This window comes from Pelophylax lessonae (assembly GCF_965119305.1).
Source record: "Pelophylax lessonae genome assembly, chromosome: 2".
Lineage (NCBI taxonomy): Eukaryota > Metazoa > Chordata > Amphibia > Anura > Ranidae > Pelophylax > Pelophylax lessonae.
The window spans coordinates 580,834,331-580,853,799 of NC_138769.1; the positions used below are offsets into that span (position 1 = coordinate 580,834,331).

General features: G+C 38.7%; 1 protein-coding gene across 1 annotated transcript in view; it reads left to right on the forward strand.

Moving 5' to 3' along the window:
* MARCHF9 (membrane associated ring-CH-type finger 9) overlaps positions 1–10,755 on the forward strand; it is a 318,438-nt gene extending 307,683 nt beyond the window's left edge. Inside the window, exons 4-5 of the mRNA XM_082246606.1 lie at positions 1,962–2,154; positions 9,590–10,755. Of these exons, the coding sequence (XP_082102732.1) occupies positions 1,962–2,154; positions 9,590–9,918 (522 nt within the window). The 3' untranslated portion in view covers positions 9,919–10,755. The remainder of the gene's footprint in view (positions 1–1,961; positions 2,155–9,589) is intronic.
* The last annotated feature ends 8,714 nt before the right edge of the window (positions 10,756–19,469 follow it).

Here is a 19,469-nt window from a genome sequence, read left to right on the forward strand (position 1 = left end):
CAGTCATCTTTACAGGACGGCCTCTCCTAGGGAGAGTAGCAGCAGTGCTGAACTTTCTCCATTCATAGACAATTTGTCATACCGTGGACTTATGAACAGCAAGGCTTTTGGAGATACTTTTATAACCCTTTCCAGCTTTATGCAAGTCAACAATTCTTAATCGTAGGTCTTCTGAGATCTCTTTTGTGCGAGGCATCATTGACATCAGGCATTGCTTCTTGTGAAAAGCAAACCCAGAACTGGTGTGTGGTTTTTATAGGGCAGCTGAAACCAACACCTCCAATCTCATTTTATTGATTGGACTCCAGTTGGCTGACATCTCACTCCAATTAGCTCTTGGAGATGTCTCATTATTCTAGGGGTTCACATACTTTTTCCACCTGCACTGTGAATGTTTACATGGTGTGTTCAATAAAAACACGGCAACATTTCATTCTTTGTCTGTTATTAGTTTAAGCAGACTGTGATTGTCTATTGTTGTGACTTAGATGATGATCAGATCACATTTTTATGACCAATTTGTGCAGAAATTCATATCATTCCAATACTTTCCATCCATACTTTTTTTTGCAGCTGTATATATATATATATATATATATATATATATATATATATATTTGTAATTAGCAGGAATGATTATGATTGCAGTGTGTGCCTAAGAACATTCAAGGAATCCAGCATAGAAAACCTGTCATTTGAGAAAGATTAGAGCCACAATTCATGAACTTCTTGCTGGTTGTTATGCTGCACACAGGGGTTGACGGACTAGAGGCTTTGTGATAAATAGTGTATGTTCACTTTGCAAAGTGAATGTTAGTAAATAAGGTAAGCCTGTGTTTACGTTGGAATGCCTAATCATGTGTGAAGGAAATTAAAAACAAAATTTTTTCTAGCACGTGATTGGTTGGTGGAAGTGAACACAGTTTCACCCTTACTTAAAGTGATTGTAAAGTCTTGTTTTTTTTTTTTTTTTTTTTCAAATAACAAACATATTATACTTACCTCCTCTGTGAAGTGGTTTTGCACAGGGCAGCCTGGATCCTCCTCTTCTCGAGTCCCTCTTTGCTGCTCCTGGCACCTTCCTCCTGTTGAGTGCCCCCACAGCAAGCAGCTTGCAATGGGGGCACCCGAGCCGAGCTGCAGCTCTGTGTGTCCATTCAGCCACGGAGCCTCAGTTCGATCCCACCTCCTCTCTCTCTCTCCTGATTGGCTAATTGACTTTGGTTGACAGCTGTGGGAGCCAATGGCGCCACGGCTTTGTCTTAGCCAATCAGGAAGTCGTGGACATCCCTGAATAGAGAAGGGGCTCAGGTAAGTATTAGGGGGTGCTGAGGAGGCTGCTACACACAGAAGGCTTTTTATCTTAATGCATAGAATGCATTATGATAAAAAACCTTCAGCCTTTACAACTCCTTTAAGACAAACTTAACAGTTTGCGAAACAAATAATTTCTGTAAAAAATAATAAATTTATACATCTTTATTTCCATTCTTGTTCTAGATGCATTATTTAAACTACTAAAGGAACATGGTTGGTCTGAAATCTAGACAACCAACATTTTAGTAGAGGTCAGCAATGACAGTTCCTATTTTCTGTCATGCCACATGCTTGTTTTATGTGACCATACTCAGCATGGAAGAATTCCTCTGCCTTCTTCTTGGTGTGTTATGCCTTTAGTCTGTTTTCTACTCTGGTTTTTGGGGAGCAGACTGTGCCTGAACTACTACTTTTCATACATAATGATTGGATGGAGTTTCCCTTTAAATGCATGCCACATTTCTGTGTTAGTAAGTTTCAGTTTTAACTTTCAGCCTATTTTGACTGGTGTTTTGTAAGTTTTAGCTTCATTGTGGTTCATTTAAGGTGTCAAAAAAAGTTAAACCTATACTGTACAGTGTATAATTACGGTAATTCATTGTAAATGTCATGTATAACTAACCACATTTTCCTTTACGTTGCAGTGGCAGGCCATCTCCTTGACTGTGATTGAGAAGGTACAGATAGCAGCTATAATACTGGGCTCCCTCTTCCTTATTGCCAGCATATCCTGGTTAATCTGGTCTTCTCTCAGCCCCTCTGCCAAATGGCAGCGTCAAGACCTACTGTTCCAGATCTGCTATGGCATGTATGGCTTTATGGACATTGTCTGCATAGGTGAGAGAATCTACTTTTTTTTGCTAGAAAATTACTTAGAACCCCCAAATATCTACATCTATGTATATATATATATATATATATATATATATATATATATATACACCCTATAGAACAAAATGGTGTGTGTTGTAAATTTTTGTCACATGGTATTTGCGCAGCGGTTTTTCAAACCCAATTTTTTTTTTTTGAAAAAAAAAAAAAAAAAACACTTTTCTGAATAAAAAAAAAACAGTAAAGATATCCAAATGTTTGTATAATGTGAAAGATGAGTAAATACTTTACTACTTAAGTAAATAGATACCTAACATGTCACGCTTTAAAATTGCATCTGCTGGTGGAATGGCGGCAAACTATGGTGCCTAAAGTTCTCTATAGGCGACAATTTAAATGCCTTCATAGGTTACCAGTTTAGCGATAAACAGGAGGTCGGGTGCTAGAATGATTGCTTTTGTGCTGACGTTCGCGACCATACCTCATGTGTGGTGCGATCACCGTTTACATATGCATGCGGGAGTAACGTATGCCTTCACATTTGTGCGAAAGCATGGTGGGACGGGGTCGCTTTAAAAAAACATTTTTCCACTTTTTTTTATTTTTTGTTCTAACTTTATTGCTATCACAAGGGATGAACAACATCCCTTGTGACAGCATGAGCCATAACAGGTCCTCTTTATTGAGAGATTTGTGGTCTATTAGACCCCAAATCTCTCCTCTGGCCCCTCATGTAGCCAATCAGACCGATCAGGTAAACAAAGGGGCAAAACCGGAAGTGAGGAATACTCGTCGCTCCTGGTTTCCAGGGTTACAGAGAGAGGGGAACGATGTCAGTTCCTCTCTCTCTGTACAGGGCAGCCATTGCTGCACGGCCGCACCGCTCCCGGCCACCGCAATTGGACCAGAGTGCCCAGGAGAAGCGGCGGGGGTGGGACTCCCCTCTGCCATCCGCAGGAGTGATCAAGTGGCTAATTAGCCACTTGGTTCACTTCTGCAAAAAAGAGAATAGCTGGCTGCAAAAAATTATACCGGGATAATGCCTGTAGGTGCTGCAGTCCTCATCCCAGTATTACCACTGAAGCCCAAGGACGTACGGGTACGTCCATTTGGGGGAAGTGGTTCAATTAATTAATAATGCATTACATTAAATAGTATAAAATAAACCAAAATTCATGCTTAACCTCCCTGGCGGTCTGATTATGTCAGAATTTTTGTGCTAAAAGCGGTACATTATTTTGCATGGAAATATGTTGTTTTATATTTTGGGCATATAATTCTTTGGAATAACCCACTAAAAGCTGTCCAAACAAGAGTCTAGTGGACATCCTGGGTATAATAAAGTTTGAAACACGAAATCATAAATTATAATATAATAATAATAATACATTTTATTCAGTAATATAATCAAACCAAAAACACTGAAATATGCACAAACAAGGGGTGTGATATTACTAGTCACTGTAATAAAGGTTCAGTAAACATCTCGGGTATGAAATATTTTGATACATGGGACTGCACAAAGTCCAAAGTCACAATCGGGACAATAGAATCTGGTTTCTTTTCTTATTTTTCTTCCACTATCATCTCTTTTCGAGCAAAAAATCGCACACATCCTTGTAGGTGCTGACTTTTTCTCAGTTGGTAGGATGTAGTCCATGAAGTGATGACCAGTCAGGCGTTCCGGGTTGACAATGCCAACAGCACGACGTCCAGATCTGTTCACAGCCATTGATGGTGTTTGGTGACTCCGAAAAATTTGTTCGGCAACTTTCCAAATAAAGTCCAAATGAATCAAAGGCTTGTCACTCTTTTCTTTTGAGCAGACTGTATGTATTCCACAAGCATTGCTCAAGAAGATGTCTGAAGATCTTTTTATAGTATTTTTTATTTTTTTTGCTGCTTCTTCATAGCTGGGTAGAATGTCATTGCTTGGTCGGCTCTGTCGACACCTCCCATGGTGTTGTTGTAGTCTATCACTACTTGTGGCTTTATGACTTCTTTCCCACCTTTCATGTGTACCATAACAGTGGAGGTGTTATGCACTGTACTCATTAGGCACACATATTTCTTGTCCTTCCATCGCAGTGCCATCATTTTGCCTTTCTGCCAGGCAACCATTTCTCCTGTCTTCAGCTTCTTTTTGTCAAACATTGGCGGCATGTTGCACCGGTTAGCCCTTACGGTTCCATAGGCATCAGTTTTTTTGTGCAGTAGAACCTCATAAAGTTCAGGAGACGTATAAAAATTGTCCGTTATATCTGGTGATCCTGCCATGAACGTCCTTGTTCAGACACTTCCTGCTATTAGGTGACAACACTCAATATTTGTTTTTGTACATGGGCTGAAAAAAGTAGGAAGAAAAGTCACTGGCTTTCAATGACTGGCAAAAGGTAGGGAAATCAGAGCTCTCTTTGCATTACCGCCCAGCTTAAAGAAAAGAGCCATGCCTTTTTTTTTTCCGCTTTTTATCTTTAACTAGGTTTGTCACACACCCAATATTAATAGGTTGGTTTTTAAAACAGTACTGGACATACAGCCTTTTAAAAATAGGACTGATATTTATAGTCCGACATTTGCTATTTAGCCACGTAACTGCATGTTGCACATCCAAAGAATCAGGACAAACATACATGATTTATATCATGCAAGTTTCCAGCGATGAGGTCTTGCGGTCTTGCGTAGACTTTGCTCTGTTTTGTTGAAAACGTTGCAGGGAGTAGCTGGGAAGTGGTTTGTTAAAGCAGTTAAGAGGGAAAATACAAGTATAGTGGACGTGGTGTTTTTAACCTATTCTTCTTCATTCCAACATAGGAAACATGACAATCTTCCCCTTTTCATCAAATGAATCGCAGAAAAACATATAGGGGTTGATTTACTAAAGGAAAAAAATTGTGCACTTTGCAGTAGCTCCAGAGCTTAGTAAACAAGCAAAAGCTCTGCTGACTTCTATCATCCAATCATGTGCAAGCAAAAATGCTATTTTTATTAATTTTCCTTGAATGTGATTGGGTATTCTTTGCAAAGTGAAGCTTACCCTCATTTACTAAGGTCTGGAGCAACTGCACTTGCCGAGTGCAACTGCAGTCTATTTGCCTTTAGTACATCAACCTCATGGTGTTATTGGGTCAGGTGACCTATATGTTTAAGATTAGGATGTATGTATTCCACTGTGGAACCAAAATACCCCACAGAGAAATTAGAGCATGTAAACCCTTTTTAGTTTTGGTTAGAGTTTAAAGCTTTTGTTATGTTTTAATTGTTTTCTGCATCCCTTTTGGGGAGTATTCCTTGCCTTGTGATCACCAGGTCATTGTAGTGAATCCAACTTCCTCCCCGTGGTTCATTTATACTGAATGCTTCTTTTTTTTTTTTTTCTTTTTTTTTTTATTGATAGTTTTTTATTTCCTCTTTAAATTTTATTAGATTTCTTTTCATACCAAAAAGTTATATACATTCCATTTATTTACATTCAAATTGCTAAAACACGTTCATCAACAATAGGTTCTCTATTCTTCTCCTCTTTCTTCCCGCCTCCCCCCATTGACTTCTCTTGGTTAGGCTTATTTTGCATACTGAATGCTTCTGCAAAGAATCCACTATCAAGCCAAGGACAATATAACCAACCTCTTCAAAGCAATATACGAAAAATGATAGAGGAAACAGGAAGTTCATCTTAAAGAAATGTCATGTATGTCAGAGCAATAAGCGAATATAATGCTTCCCATTAGGGATTTATTTAAAGAACAGTAAATTGTGACAAAGGAGCTAAACCTTTTGAAATACTTTAAAACCATTCATAGGTATATGAGCAAATTTAGGTCAATTTCAGTAATAGGCAGTACAATTGAAAAGCAATGTCAGTATTCAGATCTGGAAAGAGGCAATTTCAAATCATTCTTATCTGTGTTCTATTAGTGTGGATTTTGAGCCAAGCACTTTTACCAGTGACATGCAGGGATTTTTTTCTCAGAGAAAAGGTGCAGGAGCTCATCCCCCTCCCCTAGGTCACACTTGTCCCCTCCCCCTACCCACCCCCTAGAACCACCCCCTTTAGAGAACAAGGAACCAAGTATAATTTTATTTATTATATATAAAGAAAAAACTCTCCACGCTATAGAGGACACATTTATTACAATCTAAATCTTTGTGTTTAAATTAATCAAACAGTATTTCAAAATCACGGCTGCTACCTTAAGATTAGATCAATAAAAATAAACAACAAAGTGCAAAATATCGTCTCAGTGCAAAATTCATCACCACTCTGTCAGTAGCACATGAATAACCATAATCAACATCAAGTGTACAAAAGTTCATGATAAAAGTGTTTAAAAATTAAATTATATAGTCCAAAGTGAAAAAATACAATTGTGCTAAAAGAAAGTCCACCCTATTAATCAATATTTCCACTTTGCGTTCTTTCCAAAATAAACACCCTCAGTGTACAAACCTGATCCCTCTCCCAATAGACAGGAACTCACCTGAAACATATGCCTTCCATGGGGTAGTAGGCAGGATTTTCTTAAGCTTACTTATAACTATTAAATAAGACACCTTCAGACTTAAATTTGGAATGAAAGAGGCCGCGGCCGTTTATTATTTTACACATTAAAGATCGATAAATCTTTTAAACTTTAAATAACAGCAGTATAGAACAAACCCGGTCCCAACGACCCAGGTTGTCATTACTCAACTAAATACATCGACACATCCAACTTAAAATACAACAAACGTCCCCCTTCGACGTGACCGAAGGTGACCCTAAAATAACAAACTGACCGCGACAAACAAAAAAGGGGGGGGGGTGGGAGGGGAACCGCTGGGCTGTCTTCTTTCTTCGCTGCTTGACCGACGGAGTGACGGCTCCTCTGTGAGGGGATCCTTAAATGGGTCCTCTTGAACCCCTTCAGCCAATCAACTTTGAACTTCTTCATAGGCGGGAGAAACCGGCTCAGACAGGTCAGGGGCTTATTCTCCCTAGATACTCAAGTAAGCTAACTAAACCCTATAGCCAATCAGCTTAACTTAAACTCTGACAGGCTCTAAACTGCCTAACAACTTAAACTCTACCTATTCCTTCTCCTAAACTATCCTCACCTGCCACTACCCCATGAATAAAAGGGGGCCATTCGTTCCCTTTTCTCTTCATTCTCATAGTTGGCATATCAAGCTCAATATAATATTGAATCGGTTGACTCCTTATGCAAATCTCATGGTGTTCCTCCGTAGGATTGATACATCATGGTATCCCACACAGAAATGAAAGAAAATGCCTCCAATGGTACAGTAACCAAATGATCAACGACTTTATTTAAAATTGAAAAACCACTCATCTGTGACTCACGGGAACCAAAACATGCCCAGTTTTTACACTGTACAGTAGGGATGAGCTAATGCATGTTTAGATATGAGTTCTAACTCACCTAAGTTATTCTACCAGGAAGCTGTCACTGCAAACTGCCAATCATAGGTGTCACAGGCGTTCCCTGCCCTGAAGTCGCACATATACATGTCCCTTGTAAACATGTGCCTATTGGGAATGCCTTTGCTGCCTATGATTGGCTGTTGGCTTTGACAGCTTCCCGGCAGGATAGCTCAGGCAAGTTCAGACTTGTATCTGAATACACATAAACTCCTACAGTACAGCTGTAAGTGCCCACTACAGCAAGAATAGATCCCTCCAGCAAAATAGACAGCCCCCCCCCCATATTCAGCAAAGGGACATTCCCCATATATCCAGCTGAGAGACATACCCTATATATTTAGCTAAGAGATATGCCCCATATATCCATCTAAAAGACATGTTCCATATCCAGCTAAGGGACATTCCAATCCAGCTAAGAGTCATTCCAATCCAGCTAAGAGTAATTCCAATCCAGCTAAGAGACAGGCCAATCCAGCTAAGATACATTCCAATCCAGCTAAGAGATATTCCAATCCAGCTAAGAGACAGTCTCAGCTAAGGGACAGCCCAATCCAGCTAAGAGACAGCCCAATCAGGCTAAGAGACAGTCTCAGATACTCATTCAAGCAGTATTAATAGACAAAGCCCCATCCTGCAACATTGCCAATCAGTATTTTACCAACAAAGACTGCACAGCATTTCACCATTCTCTGTCCCCACAGCAGAGTGAGCAGTCAGACTCCACCTGTCGCTCTCTCCACACAGCTCTGAGTGCAACTGCCACCAAAAAGAGCATCCGGTCTGCAGGGAGAGGTGGAGTGCGAATGATATCGCTGCTTTCCATTGTCTCAGGCTGCAGCCAAAATGATATACCAGCTCATTTCCTGGCGGCTTTGCTTCTGTTTCCTGACTGTGTCTGTCGGAGGTGCCAGAACCCTGTTTCGGCACATTCTGCCAGAAAAAAAGCCCTAGTGACATGTGATGAGAATAAAGAAATACTTTTTTGCCATGTGCTATACACAAAGAGTTCATAAAAGCAGTTGTCATTACACAGCAAATATAACTAATATTTCCAAACCCAAAAAGACCATGTTGCCAGATTTTTAATGTCAACAAAATTATTCTGATAGAGAAAGTTACACAAAGTAGGACCATTGAACGAAATATAACTACAGGTGTAAGAATCTCACACACACTGCACATTTTCACATAAACATTAATGTAAGTCTCATGCACATGAGCCAGAGAAAGTAAAGTTCAAGCGTATTTCCCTGCCTGGAAGCCAAAGCTGCTGCATACAGCCATCCACAGAAACCAACTACGCATATGGACGTATATTTCTCGATGTAGACTGTTTGTGTCATGGGTCCTATATATGCATGTGCTTATTTATGCAAGTATACCTGCATACAGCTGTATTTTATATGGATGGCTGTACGCAGCAGCTTTGGTTCCCGGATGGGGAAATATGCCTGAATTTTAGCCATACAGTTTTAGATGCCCCCTGTGGATGAAGCCTAACCTTGAAATGTCAGCTGTATTCAGTGCATATTTCAAGACATAAACTCAAATCCAAATTCTGATTATGTTAGGTGCATTGTGTTAGAATGTATCAAGCAAATCAGACTGGTTATATCTGACATAGCAAGCATTTTATTTCCATTTTAATCCTGACTTTAGCTGAAATGCGAGGTCAGCTACAGAGAACATATATTATTGCAGCCAATACAAAAAAAAAAAAGGATGATGTTGCATTTAGGCAGACTGAACACAGACAGAGCTTACAGACTTCTAAAAATAAAATTCATTTTCACCTAGTTTTCACAGCTGCTATCTAGGGGTTGCTGTGATATGAGAGGGCAATAAAAGACCTACAAAATTCTATATTCACAGTTTCTATTAGATAGAATAGCAAGAGGATTGGTGTTTTTTACTTTAAGGAAATACCAGGGTAGGTACACTTGCAAATAATAATTAATAATGGAATTTGCATATTTGGTAGTTCTCTAATATGTTGTTCTTCTTATCTTGCAACAGGTCTCATAATCCACGAAGGCTCATCTGTATATCGGATCTTCAAGCGATGGCAAGCTGTCAATCAGCAGTGGAAAGTTCTGAACTATGACAAAACAAAGGACCTTGGGGAACCTATAACTGGGACTACAAAGCTTGGGGGAAGGAATTCACGGACGAACCATTCCTCTCACAATGACAGAGGCCCTGGGCGGAGCCAGAGGGTTAGGACTATATTAAACCATCACTGTGGTTATACAATTCTACACATCCTCAGCCACCTGCGGCCTAATGAACATCGAAATAGCACAAATTCCAACAGAGAGGTGGTGATGAGAGTGACAACAGTATGAGAAATATCTTTAATTATTGATAGATAATGGTACGCTGCTATCCTTAACTAGCTACTACTGATGCCGCCATGTTGTCATGGTATCGACAAAGGGGAAAAAAGAAAGATTTGTTTGTCTGAAAATCAGAGTGAGTTCTGGTTCAAAAGGAGCTGGCTTTTCAAAGATTTTGGTCAGTTGTGTTCATGTAGGAATTTCCCTGTTTTTTATTGTTTTATTCCTTTTTTAATTGGGCCTTCTTTTATTGCCTAACACTTTCCAGTGCGTCTTATAAAACCCCTCGAATCTGGAATGAGGAACTGCCACTAGAGGGCTCCCTCAAGCAAATTTAATCCTGCTGAAGGAACCCCATCCGATGTTCCTTTTGGTATTTATTGAAAGCACAAGCCAGCATTCCGAATCGAGAACAAGTCATGGGAGAAAACAAGTCTACAATTTTTACCTCAGCTTTAAATGATGACAACATCACAGTAAACCAGAGAGAAAAAGAAGTGGAAAGAATAATATAGTTAATAAAACCATAGTAAAAATTGCCTCAGCAAAAAAGTAAATAACAACAGGATTCTGAGAGACTTTGAAGTGGTTCACAACTTTCTAAGCGATGAATAGGTGCAATAAAACATATTTTTACGGCAAAATGGGATCTTTGCAATAAGACGCTTATACTTTCCCTGGTTTTACATTTTTTGCATGAGTAAATGTAATTTTTTTTCCTCTCTTCTCCCTGCGGGAGGATAAAGAAAAAAAATATTTATATGCAAATGGTCTCCAAATACATTTGTTTTCTTTTTTCTTCTTATTCACATACTGGGATGTAAAATTAAAAACATCAGGTTTTTATCCTGCATTGGTATGCTTGTGTATGGTGATGCAAGTGTTCTCACACACTTTAGGGTCTTATTTCTGAATACCAGGTGGTTATTCCAATGTGCACTATTTTAGTTTCAAACAACATTAAATATATCCTAAAGTGCAATAAACAGAAGACTAATTCCAGGCACCAAATTGAAAGTTTAGGCATCAGTGAGCTACTAATGCATTTCAACACTCTATGTAATCCATAGCATCCATGGCACACACAAAACATCTAAAAGTCTAGGTAGGGAGGGTAATTCCTGAAGCTCATGTCCTCGTACTCACATTCAGACTTCCAGAAAAAGGATGATTCTGGATGCTGGCCTTAGAATTAAAATATTTTCACATAAGGTTTTATAAAAAGAAGCAAGGAGTAAACTCTAGCATTACAAGCATGTGTGTTCCATTATCACCAGGTTACAGACAAAGGGAGTGGCTTAACTGGTAGACTACTGCTATGCTTGAATGAAAAAGTGAAGAACTAAGCAGGTAGGCTATGCTACCTGTAGGCATCTCAAAGCTGTGTTTCAATTGTGCCTGGAGTTAATCTTGCATATACTGGCTGTTTGATCAAAAAAAAAAAAAAAAAAAAAAGGTTGGAAGAGGTTTTGAAGAGCAACATTTTCCAAGGTAAAAGTCTCATCAGAACACATCAGGAAGGTCAATCGGTTGAAGAAGAAAAGCACTGCATCAGAAGTGATATTTCTTAAGAGCGTGTTTAGAAAAGGGAAGTGACAGGGCGATTTGTGATGCTGTAACCCTGTATTATGGCATGTCTGGCTTAGTCAAAGTATCCTCTAGCCACAGAGGAAATGGGCCCATTTATGGTGAATAACATGAAAAGTTGAGTTACACTTACTATCTGTCTAGTAAAACATTGGTAATATGACAGGAAACTAGAGTAAATATTTCTAATGGAGCCTCAGATAGCAGTAAAATTTTAAATAGATTCCAACCCCTGCCCAGTGTAATCCAAATCTAAAAAAAAAAAAAACATGTATTTGGCTGGACATACACCTTAAGTTGCTTATACAGTATTTTGAAGTAAAGCTGAAAACCATTTTAAACTAAACCTATGCTGAGAGACACGTGAGTGTCCATTGTTGACTTCTCCTCTGAAAAATTCTAGTTCCCTTCTTATCATTCTGACTCTTTGGCTTCAACTACGCAAATTAATTTTATAATTTTATTTTTCCTAGTTACATCCTTGTTCTGGGTCAGTTTCTCAAAGGAAGTTAAAGAAAGCCAGACAGCCAGCATTTCTTAGGAGGAGGCCAACAATAGCAGCCACTTAATTTTACTCAGTGTGGGTTTTGTGAAATACTTAGAAAGGTGACCCATTGGAGACAATCTTCTTTTATAGATTGGATGTCACATGAATTATCTATAAGAACTGCTTTTAATTGCCCCATGCCCCACATGAAATTCTTTACTTGTCAGGCATTTGCATGTATCAAATATCAATACTTTCTTAAGACCAATAGGTATGTAGACAGCAATAAATCTCTGACAGAGGCTCTAACCTTTTCCATTTAAAACAACTTTTTTTTTTTTGTGTCCCTGGAGATGTGGAGAAAACACTTCATATTTACCAGAACAATCCTCTCCACGTTGAATGCATATAGCAATAAAATCTAGACATGTGCATGACGAAAAAATTTGTTTAGTTTAGATTTGTTATTCTAGTTATTAATTTCGTTAATATGATTTGTTCAATTTGTATTTATGAATTCGTATTCGGCATTCGTATTCGGAATTCGTATTTGGAATTAGTTTTCTGTCTTTTTTAAATTTTTTCGAATTTACCGATTTTTTCAGTTAGAAACATTAGAATTGATGAATTTGGAATCGGTCGAATCAAAAACTTTATCAAATGATTACAATGACTCTTTAAATCATCTTTGGCTTAACAAAAACAGCATTATTTCAAAATAGTACTCTTCTTACACACACACAGTCTTTGATTTCAGAAATATGTTTACGTTCAAATTCGACTGGAATTCGATGTAAGATTCCATTCAAATTTCAAATAGAATTTCTAAAATTCAGATGAATTTTGTTTCATTATTCCGACCATTCGGTAAACTTAGTTCATACTGCAATTCGGGTATTTATATATATCCAAATGACGAATAATTTGTCTGAATATTTTTTTGGAACAAAGTGAACCGCACATGTCTAATAAAATCCCAACGGAACTTCTATTTCTTCCTTCCTATTCTATCAAAAAAAAATAAAGTAGCTTTGAGCTACAGAAAGGATTTCAAAGACAAGCTCAAAACTTATTTGTTAGGTACAGTAAATGCTAATTACTGTATTTAAAGATGGTCTAAAAACAACAAGAACTCACACAAGGGCAGTCCATTGTGGTATGCTTAAAACTCATTACATCATGCCACAACGTGCATTGCATTAATGCAGCCTATTTATTTGAATAGACTGCCTAACATACCATAACAGGTAAAAAATTAGACCTGCTACAATTTTGCTAACACACTTCAAAGAACAGCAGTTTATTGGCATGTGTTGCAGTATACTGTGAATGTGCATTGGGAATAGTTAGAAACTCTGTCTTTTTTATTCTTTTATTTTAGCATGTCCCTTTGGAGAGGTTTGACTTTTAAAAGGAAGTTGAGACAGGTGTTCCCATCTGAAGTTTTCCCCTCACCTCACCTATAACATTTTGTATTTCACATAAAATTCTGTCCCTATGGTCATCAGTACAAATGACTGCGTTTCCCCAAAAAGAAGACTGGGTCTTATATCAATTTTGGCACCAAAAGACATGGTAGGGCTTATTTTCGGGGTAGGTCTTATGTGCTGTCTTCTCTTCCTTCCTGCCTGTCAGGAATCCCCTGTGTGAACCTAGGAAAAGTGGTTGTAAAATCCTAGAAACCACTCTATTACTGTTTTATATAATGACCAGTGTGTTTCTGTAATATAATAATGTGAAATACCTTCTGTACAGCGCCGTGCGGTGCTCAGCTGATCTCCTGCTGCTGTCCTTCTCTTCTCCCCCGCTGACAGCTGGGGGTCACGAAAGCGCTGAGCGGTGCTGTACCGAAGGTATTTCACACTATTATAATATAATACTGGGCAGTTCTATGACCCGCTCTGAACACTGCAGAGGGGAGGGGCTTAGATCCCCCGCTGACCGCTATCAGAGGAGAGGAGAAGGAGAGCAGCGCGGGAGATCAGCGGAGCACCAAGCGGCACTGTACAGAAGGTATTTCACACAATTACATTACAGAAACACACTGGTCTTATATATAACAGTAATAGCGTGGATTGTAGGATTTTACATACATTAAACTTGGGCTTATTTTCGGGGGAAGGTCTTATATGGCAGCCCTCCCCGAAAATAATAGTAGGTCTTATTTTCAGGGTAGGTCTTATTTCCGGGGAAAAAACTGTAGATGTTGAATCTCTCCAGCAGAGACAAAAACTGCAATCAAACCTGGCATGGATTCTAAATTTCCCCTTCTCTACCCAAAACTAAAAAAATGTTTGGCTACAGATACATTAAAATATTTTGAATGTAGGCATTCTCTAGATGCAGTCTATAGTATCTACTAATGAAGAAGTGCCATTATTGGGCTTGTCCTTGAAATTCTCCCTGTAGCTTATTAACCAAGTCATTGGCATTTAACAAACCTTTGCAGCTCTAATGGAGAAGGTGGAGGAAAATTGCCATTCATGGCACTGAATTAGTCCATGATTCATTAAATTCCATTAAGGTAAAAAACATAACCTTGTTAATTAATCCACAATTGACTAAATATATTGAAAGTGTAACAAATCAATTAGTAAATTTTGTAAGGTTGTAAATTAAACACTCCAACTGTGCTAAAATAAGAATGTCAACTTTATTAAGTTGAATATGAGGTTTTCCAAATGCAGTACAGCCAAAGAGGACTTCAGGGATGGGCTGCAACTAGGTGTCACTTGGAAAGGCTGCAGTGGACTTAGAGACAAGCGGACACAAAGCTTTAGATCTTGGGCCATTCAGAAGGTCAGGATGACATCAATTATAAGAATGAACTGCCCTTAAAATTGAGATCAATGATTAAAATGTGATTTTTTTTTAAAAAAATTTGTAAAGTAGGGAAGGGTGAAAATTGTTAATTTTTTTGTCGTCTGTGTTCCATTGGGGAGATTTCTCTTTACTTCCTCTCTGGGACATGCAACAGAAAGTGAGAAAAATGCTCCCCTGGAGATCAGGGTCATGCATTAGATTGAATGGTTTTCCTTACCCACTGTTCTGGTGACTGCTGTAAAAGTTTGGATTTCCTATCATCTTTTGCCTCTGTCAGTGGTCACCAAGACAAAAAGAAAGCATGAATCTTCCCAGCAGGGAAAAACACAGCATATAAACTTAACTAGGGTTCTAATCCTTCTTTACTCCAACCAGGAGTTGAAGAAAAAATTGACTATACATACATTAACTCTGCTGTCGCCAGGGAAACCATGCCCTATCTAAACAGCACTGTTGCCTAAATTCCTGAGTTTTGCTAAAACCAAAGCATAGGTTAAAAGAAAGCAAAGCAATAAAACACGAAGTCACACACTGATGACATCAAATCACATCCACATTTAAGCACACTGCAGCACCACCTAGTACCCCCTCCCTTAAATTTCACCAAATACAGACTTGGTCACAGAGATAGTGGAAGCAGGAGGAAAAACTAGAATTAACGCAACTTTCGTCTTAAAAGGATACATAATATAACCGTATAAAGTCACAATAAATTACAACAAACTCATAAGACAGACAGAATTCATTGCACATAAATGGAAATTTCTATTAACAAAAACATCCTAAAACCCTAAAATTGGATTTTATTTAGATACTTCAACTATCATACAAAGGCTAAAATAAACTACTAATGTTTAAAAAAACTGAGGGCATGGATAAAAGTATATAGTACCATTTTATATGTCTATCAAAATGATTAATCTACAAAAGATCAGAAGCTGGAAAATGTAACATTCCTGAAGGTAATGGAGGAGAAATCATAAAAAAGGATGGGGAGGAGGAGAAGGAGATGGAACAAAGAAAGATAGTAAAATCATAGAAAAAGAAAACCAGAATATATTATCAATTAATTAATAATAGTGGGTAATATCCTATTCAAAATTCATTCCTTTTGAAATTTTGGTCTCAAGGGTAAAAATCCAATATTCTTCTCTTCTTCTTAGTAAGGAACACCGATCACTTCTACTTATGAGGTTTGTTAATTCTTTCTATAATTTCTACCTTAAGAAAACTGATACTAGAACCATGACTGTATTTTATTGGTCCCAATATTAGAAAGATGGTGTATAATTTATATGATTAAATAATTGTGGAACCAGGAGCAAGAGGGGATACAATAAGTGTGATTCTCAGTTGGTATCTTTTTGACCCATTATGTTAGGGAATTCAATGTGGTTAAATAACTTCTATACAGATACTTGCCCATACTACAGGTTGGTGCTAAGTCACAGAAGACACTGTCCCCAGGGGTTTGTTTTCTGGCTAAGAAGGCGTCAGTATACTAACTTCTAGTGTTTTTTAGTCCAGAAGAAGTCAACTAATGTGGCTGGACACTTTGGGGATGTTTGGGTACCGATCCACTCGTTGTTTGAGTTTTCCCTATCTGGGAAATGCCCATACTTTGCATTCATTTGTTAATGGCCAGTCATTTAGGATTAGACAGTAGGTACATAATTTATGCTTGTGTGATATGCTGCAAACAATATGTTGGCAGGACTGCAAGATGGTTATGTGACCGTTTCTAGAACCATCTGTCTAATATTAGGGCCAATAAAAATATCATGGTTCTAGTAACAGTTCTCTTAAAATACAAACAATAGAAAAGAACCAGCAACCCCATTAAGGGAGGTGATTGTTTTTCCTTACCAAGTAGAAAAGAAATATATTAAATCTTTAAATTAGGAAAAGGAATGACTTTTATTATGATTGAATTTATTAACATTCTAGTTATCTTTTATTACTATTTCATTTTCATTTATCTTTATTTGTTTCACCCCCCCCCCCCCCCCATCCCTATTTCTTGTCAATCCTTTTTTATCCTTTCCCTTCTATACCTTAGGAAAGTTCAATCATTCAGCTTCTGATTTTTTGTAGATCGATAAAATTGCATAGATTTAAAAAATTATACTGTCTACACTTATAGCCCATTCACATAGGGGTGACACGAGTTGCTGGGGCGACCTGTTAAGTCGCGGTGCACAGCGTGCACCGCGACCTCGGCGCGACATGCACGGACTTTATATAATTGAAGTCAATGCAAGTCGCCTCCAGGTCGCCCCAAAGTAGTACAGGATCCTTTTTCTAAGTCGGAGCGACTTGTGTCGCTCCTATTAGAACGGGTCCTGTGCTAATCAATGGCAGGTGACCCACCGCGACTTGTCAGGCGACCAAGTCGCCTGACAAGTCGCGCTAGTGTGAATGGGGACTTACCCATGTCTTTGGTTGTGTTTGCCTTTTTTGTAACCTTTTTTAAAGGTTTTAGGAGGCTTTTGTTATTGATATAATGTCCCAATGTGCAGTGAATTATGTCTTAATACATGTAATTGCGACATTGTATAGGTTTCTTGTAATTTTTTTCTGACTTGATGTTTATATGGAATGCATACCTTTAAAGCTTAAGTTGCATTGATTGTACACTGCGTAAAATATATTTTCTTCTCTGCTCCTCCAATCTCTGGGATCAAGCCCTCATTGGGAAATGTTGAAGAGTGATGGTCCTAGGTGGAGTTACAATGTGCTTTGTCTGGCTTTAATAAAAATATCTTTCTACATGTCTATAGATGCAGATAAAAATACAGCCCCAGCAGTCTGCCTGATGAGTAAATATAATTTGAGAAAATCAGATGTGGTTTTTCACATACCTGTTCCAAGTCTGGGATTCTAAGTAATGAAACAACAAAAAATCAGCTAGCCAACTACCAATAGAAGAAGTCATTAAAGGCAGCCTCTATATTTTTTCTGATAGGTTTCCTTTTAAAGCATGAGTCAGAGAAGCAAACGCTATAATACTTGAGGACATTTTACCTTATGTTGACTGCCCAGCTATGAGATTGCTATAAGTGCTATGGAGATATTCCTATTGAGGTATCTAACAACAAAATTCCAGATGGGGCATGTACTGTCTCTATACTAGGAAAGAGTGAAACTTAGAGTTTTCATTTCCACAAAATGTTGGTCAGAATTGGGAGATTACAGCAAAAATCCACCACTTTGGCAAATGCTTTGGAATTAATGAAAAGTTGAAATCAAGATTGTTTTTGTTATTTTTGAGGGTGCAATAGCAAATCCATTTCAGTCATGAGAAGGTGAAATTGAGGTTGTTTTTGTAAGGGTGCAATGAACTTTAAGAATCTCCTGAGAGTTACAAATTTACATAATCTCTCTCATTATTTTTCAAAAGAAAAAAAAACAGCAAAAAATGCAAGTGACAGTACATAAATGGTGATCAAATACCCACACACACACACACACACACACACACACAAATAGTAGTAAATGCAATAAGCTAAACTACCCTAAATACACTCCAGAAAAAACTATACCCTTTAAAAATTAAGAAATTAAAAAAAAAAAAGCTTTTTACATAAGCAGAGAGTTTCAGCTTCAGCCAAATATAATAGATGTAGATAAACAACAAGTGCATCCACAAACCCAAAACTAAAATGATAAAGGTAAATAGTAATGAAAAATAATCCTATGAATCACCAAGATGTTAGCCTCAATATCTCCTATATCATTGGTTATTCGCCCCATTCAGGGAAAATCCGAATTTGCAGAGTGTACGGCGGGTGTTCACCCCACTGAACGCCTTGCAATGCACTGCCTGCCTGCTGCTCAGTGCATTCTGCTCCCTGATTGGGCAAAGATATGCCCAATCAGGGCACATTAAAAGCTTGTTGTCAAGGAGCGGGGCCAGGAAGCTGGCCGCAGCCTCCTTAACAACCGATGAGTCATCAGCTGTCAATGGGCTTCCCTGCTGACAGCTGATTAAAAAAACTTGCCAATAAATAAATAGTAAAAAAAAAAATGACATGGGGTCCTCCCCCCAAAATCCATACCAAACCCTTATCTGAGCACAGTCTGGCAGGTCAGGAAAAGGGCGGATGAGCGAGCGTCCCCCCCTCCTGAACCATACCAGGCCACATGTCCTCAACATGGGGGGAGGGTGCTTTTGGGCAGGGGGTCTCTACCTTGTCTTCATGTTGATGGGGGACAAGGGTCTCTTCCCCACAACCCTGGGCTGCGGTTGTGGGGGTCTGCGGGCAGAGGGCTTATTGGAATCTGGAACCATGCGAATGAGCATAGGTTACATACGTAGTACCCCTACCCATTCACCAAAAAGTAATAAAAAATAAAAAAAAGTGTCCCCGGTGTAAATCCTTTGTCAATCACGACAATACCCATAGCCATTCACATAGGGGGGCAGGGATCTGGGGCCCCCCTTGTTAAAGGGAGCTTCAAGATTCCGATAAGCCTCCTGCCCCAGGCCCCCACAACCCTGGGCTGTGGTTGTGGGGGTAGAGACCCTTGTCCACATACACATAAACTTGCCCCCCTGCCCCAAAGCATCCCCACCATGTTGAGGGCATGTGGCTTGGTATGGTTAAGAAGGGGGTGCGTTTACTCCCCCCCTTTTTCTTTCCAACCAGGCTGTGTGCTCAAT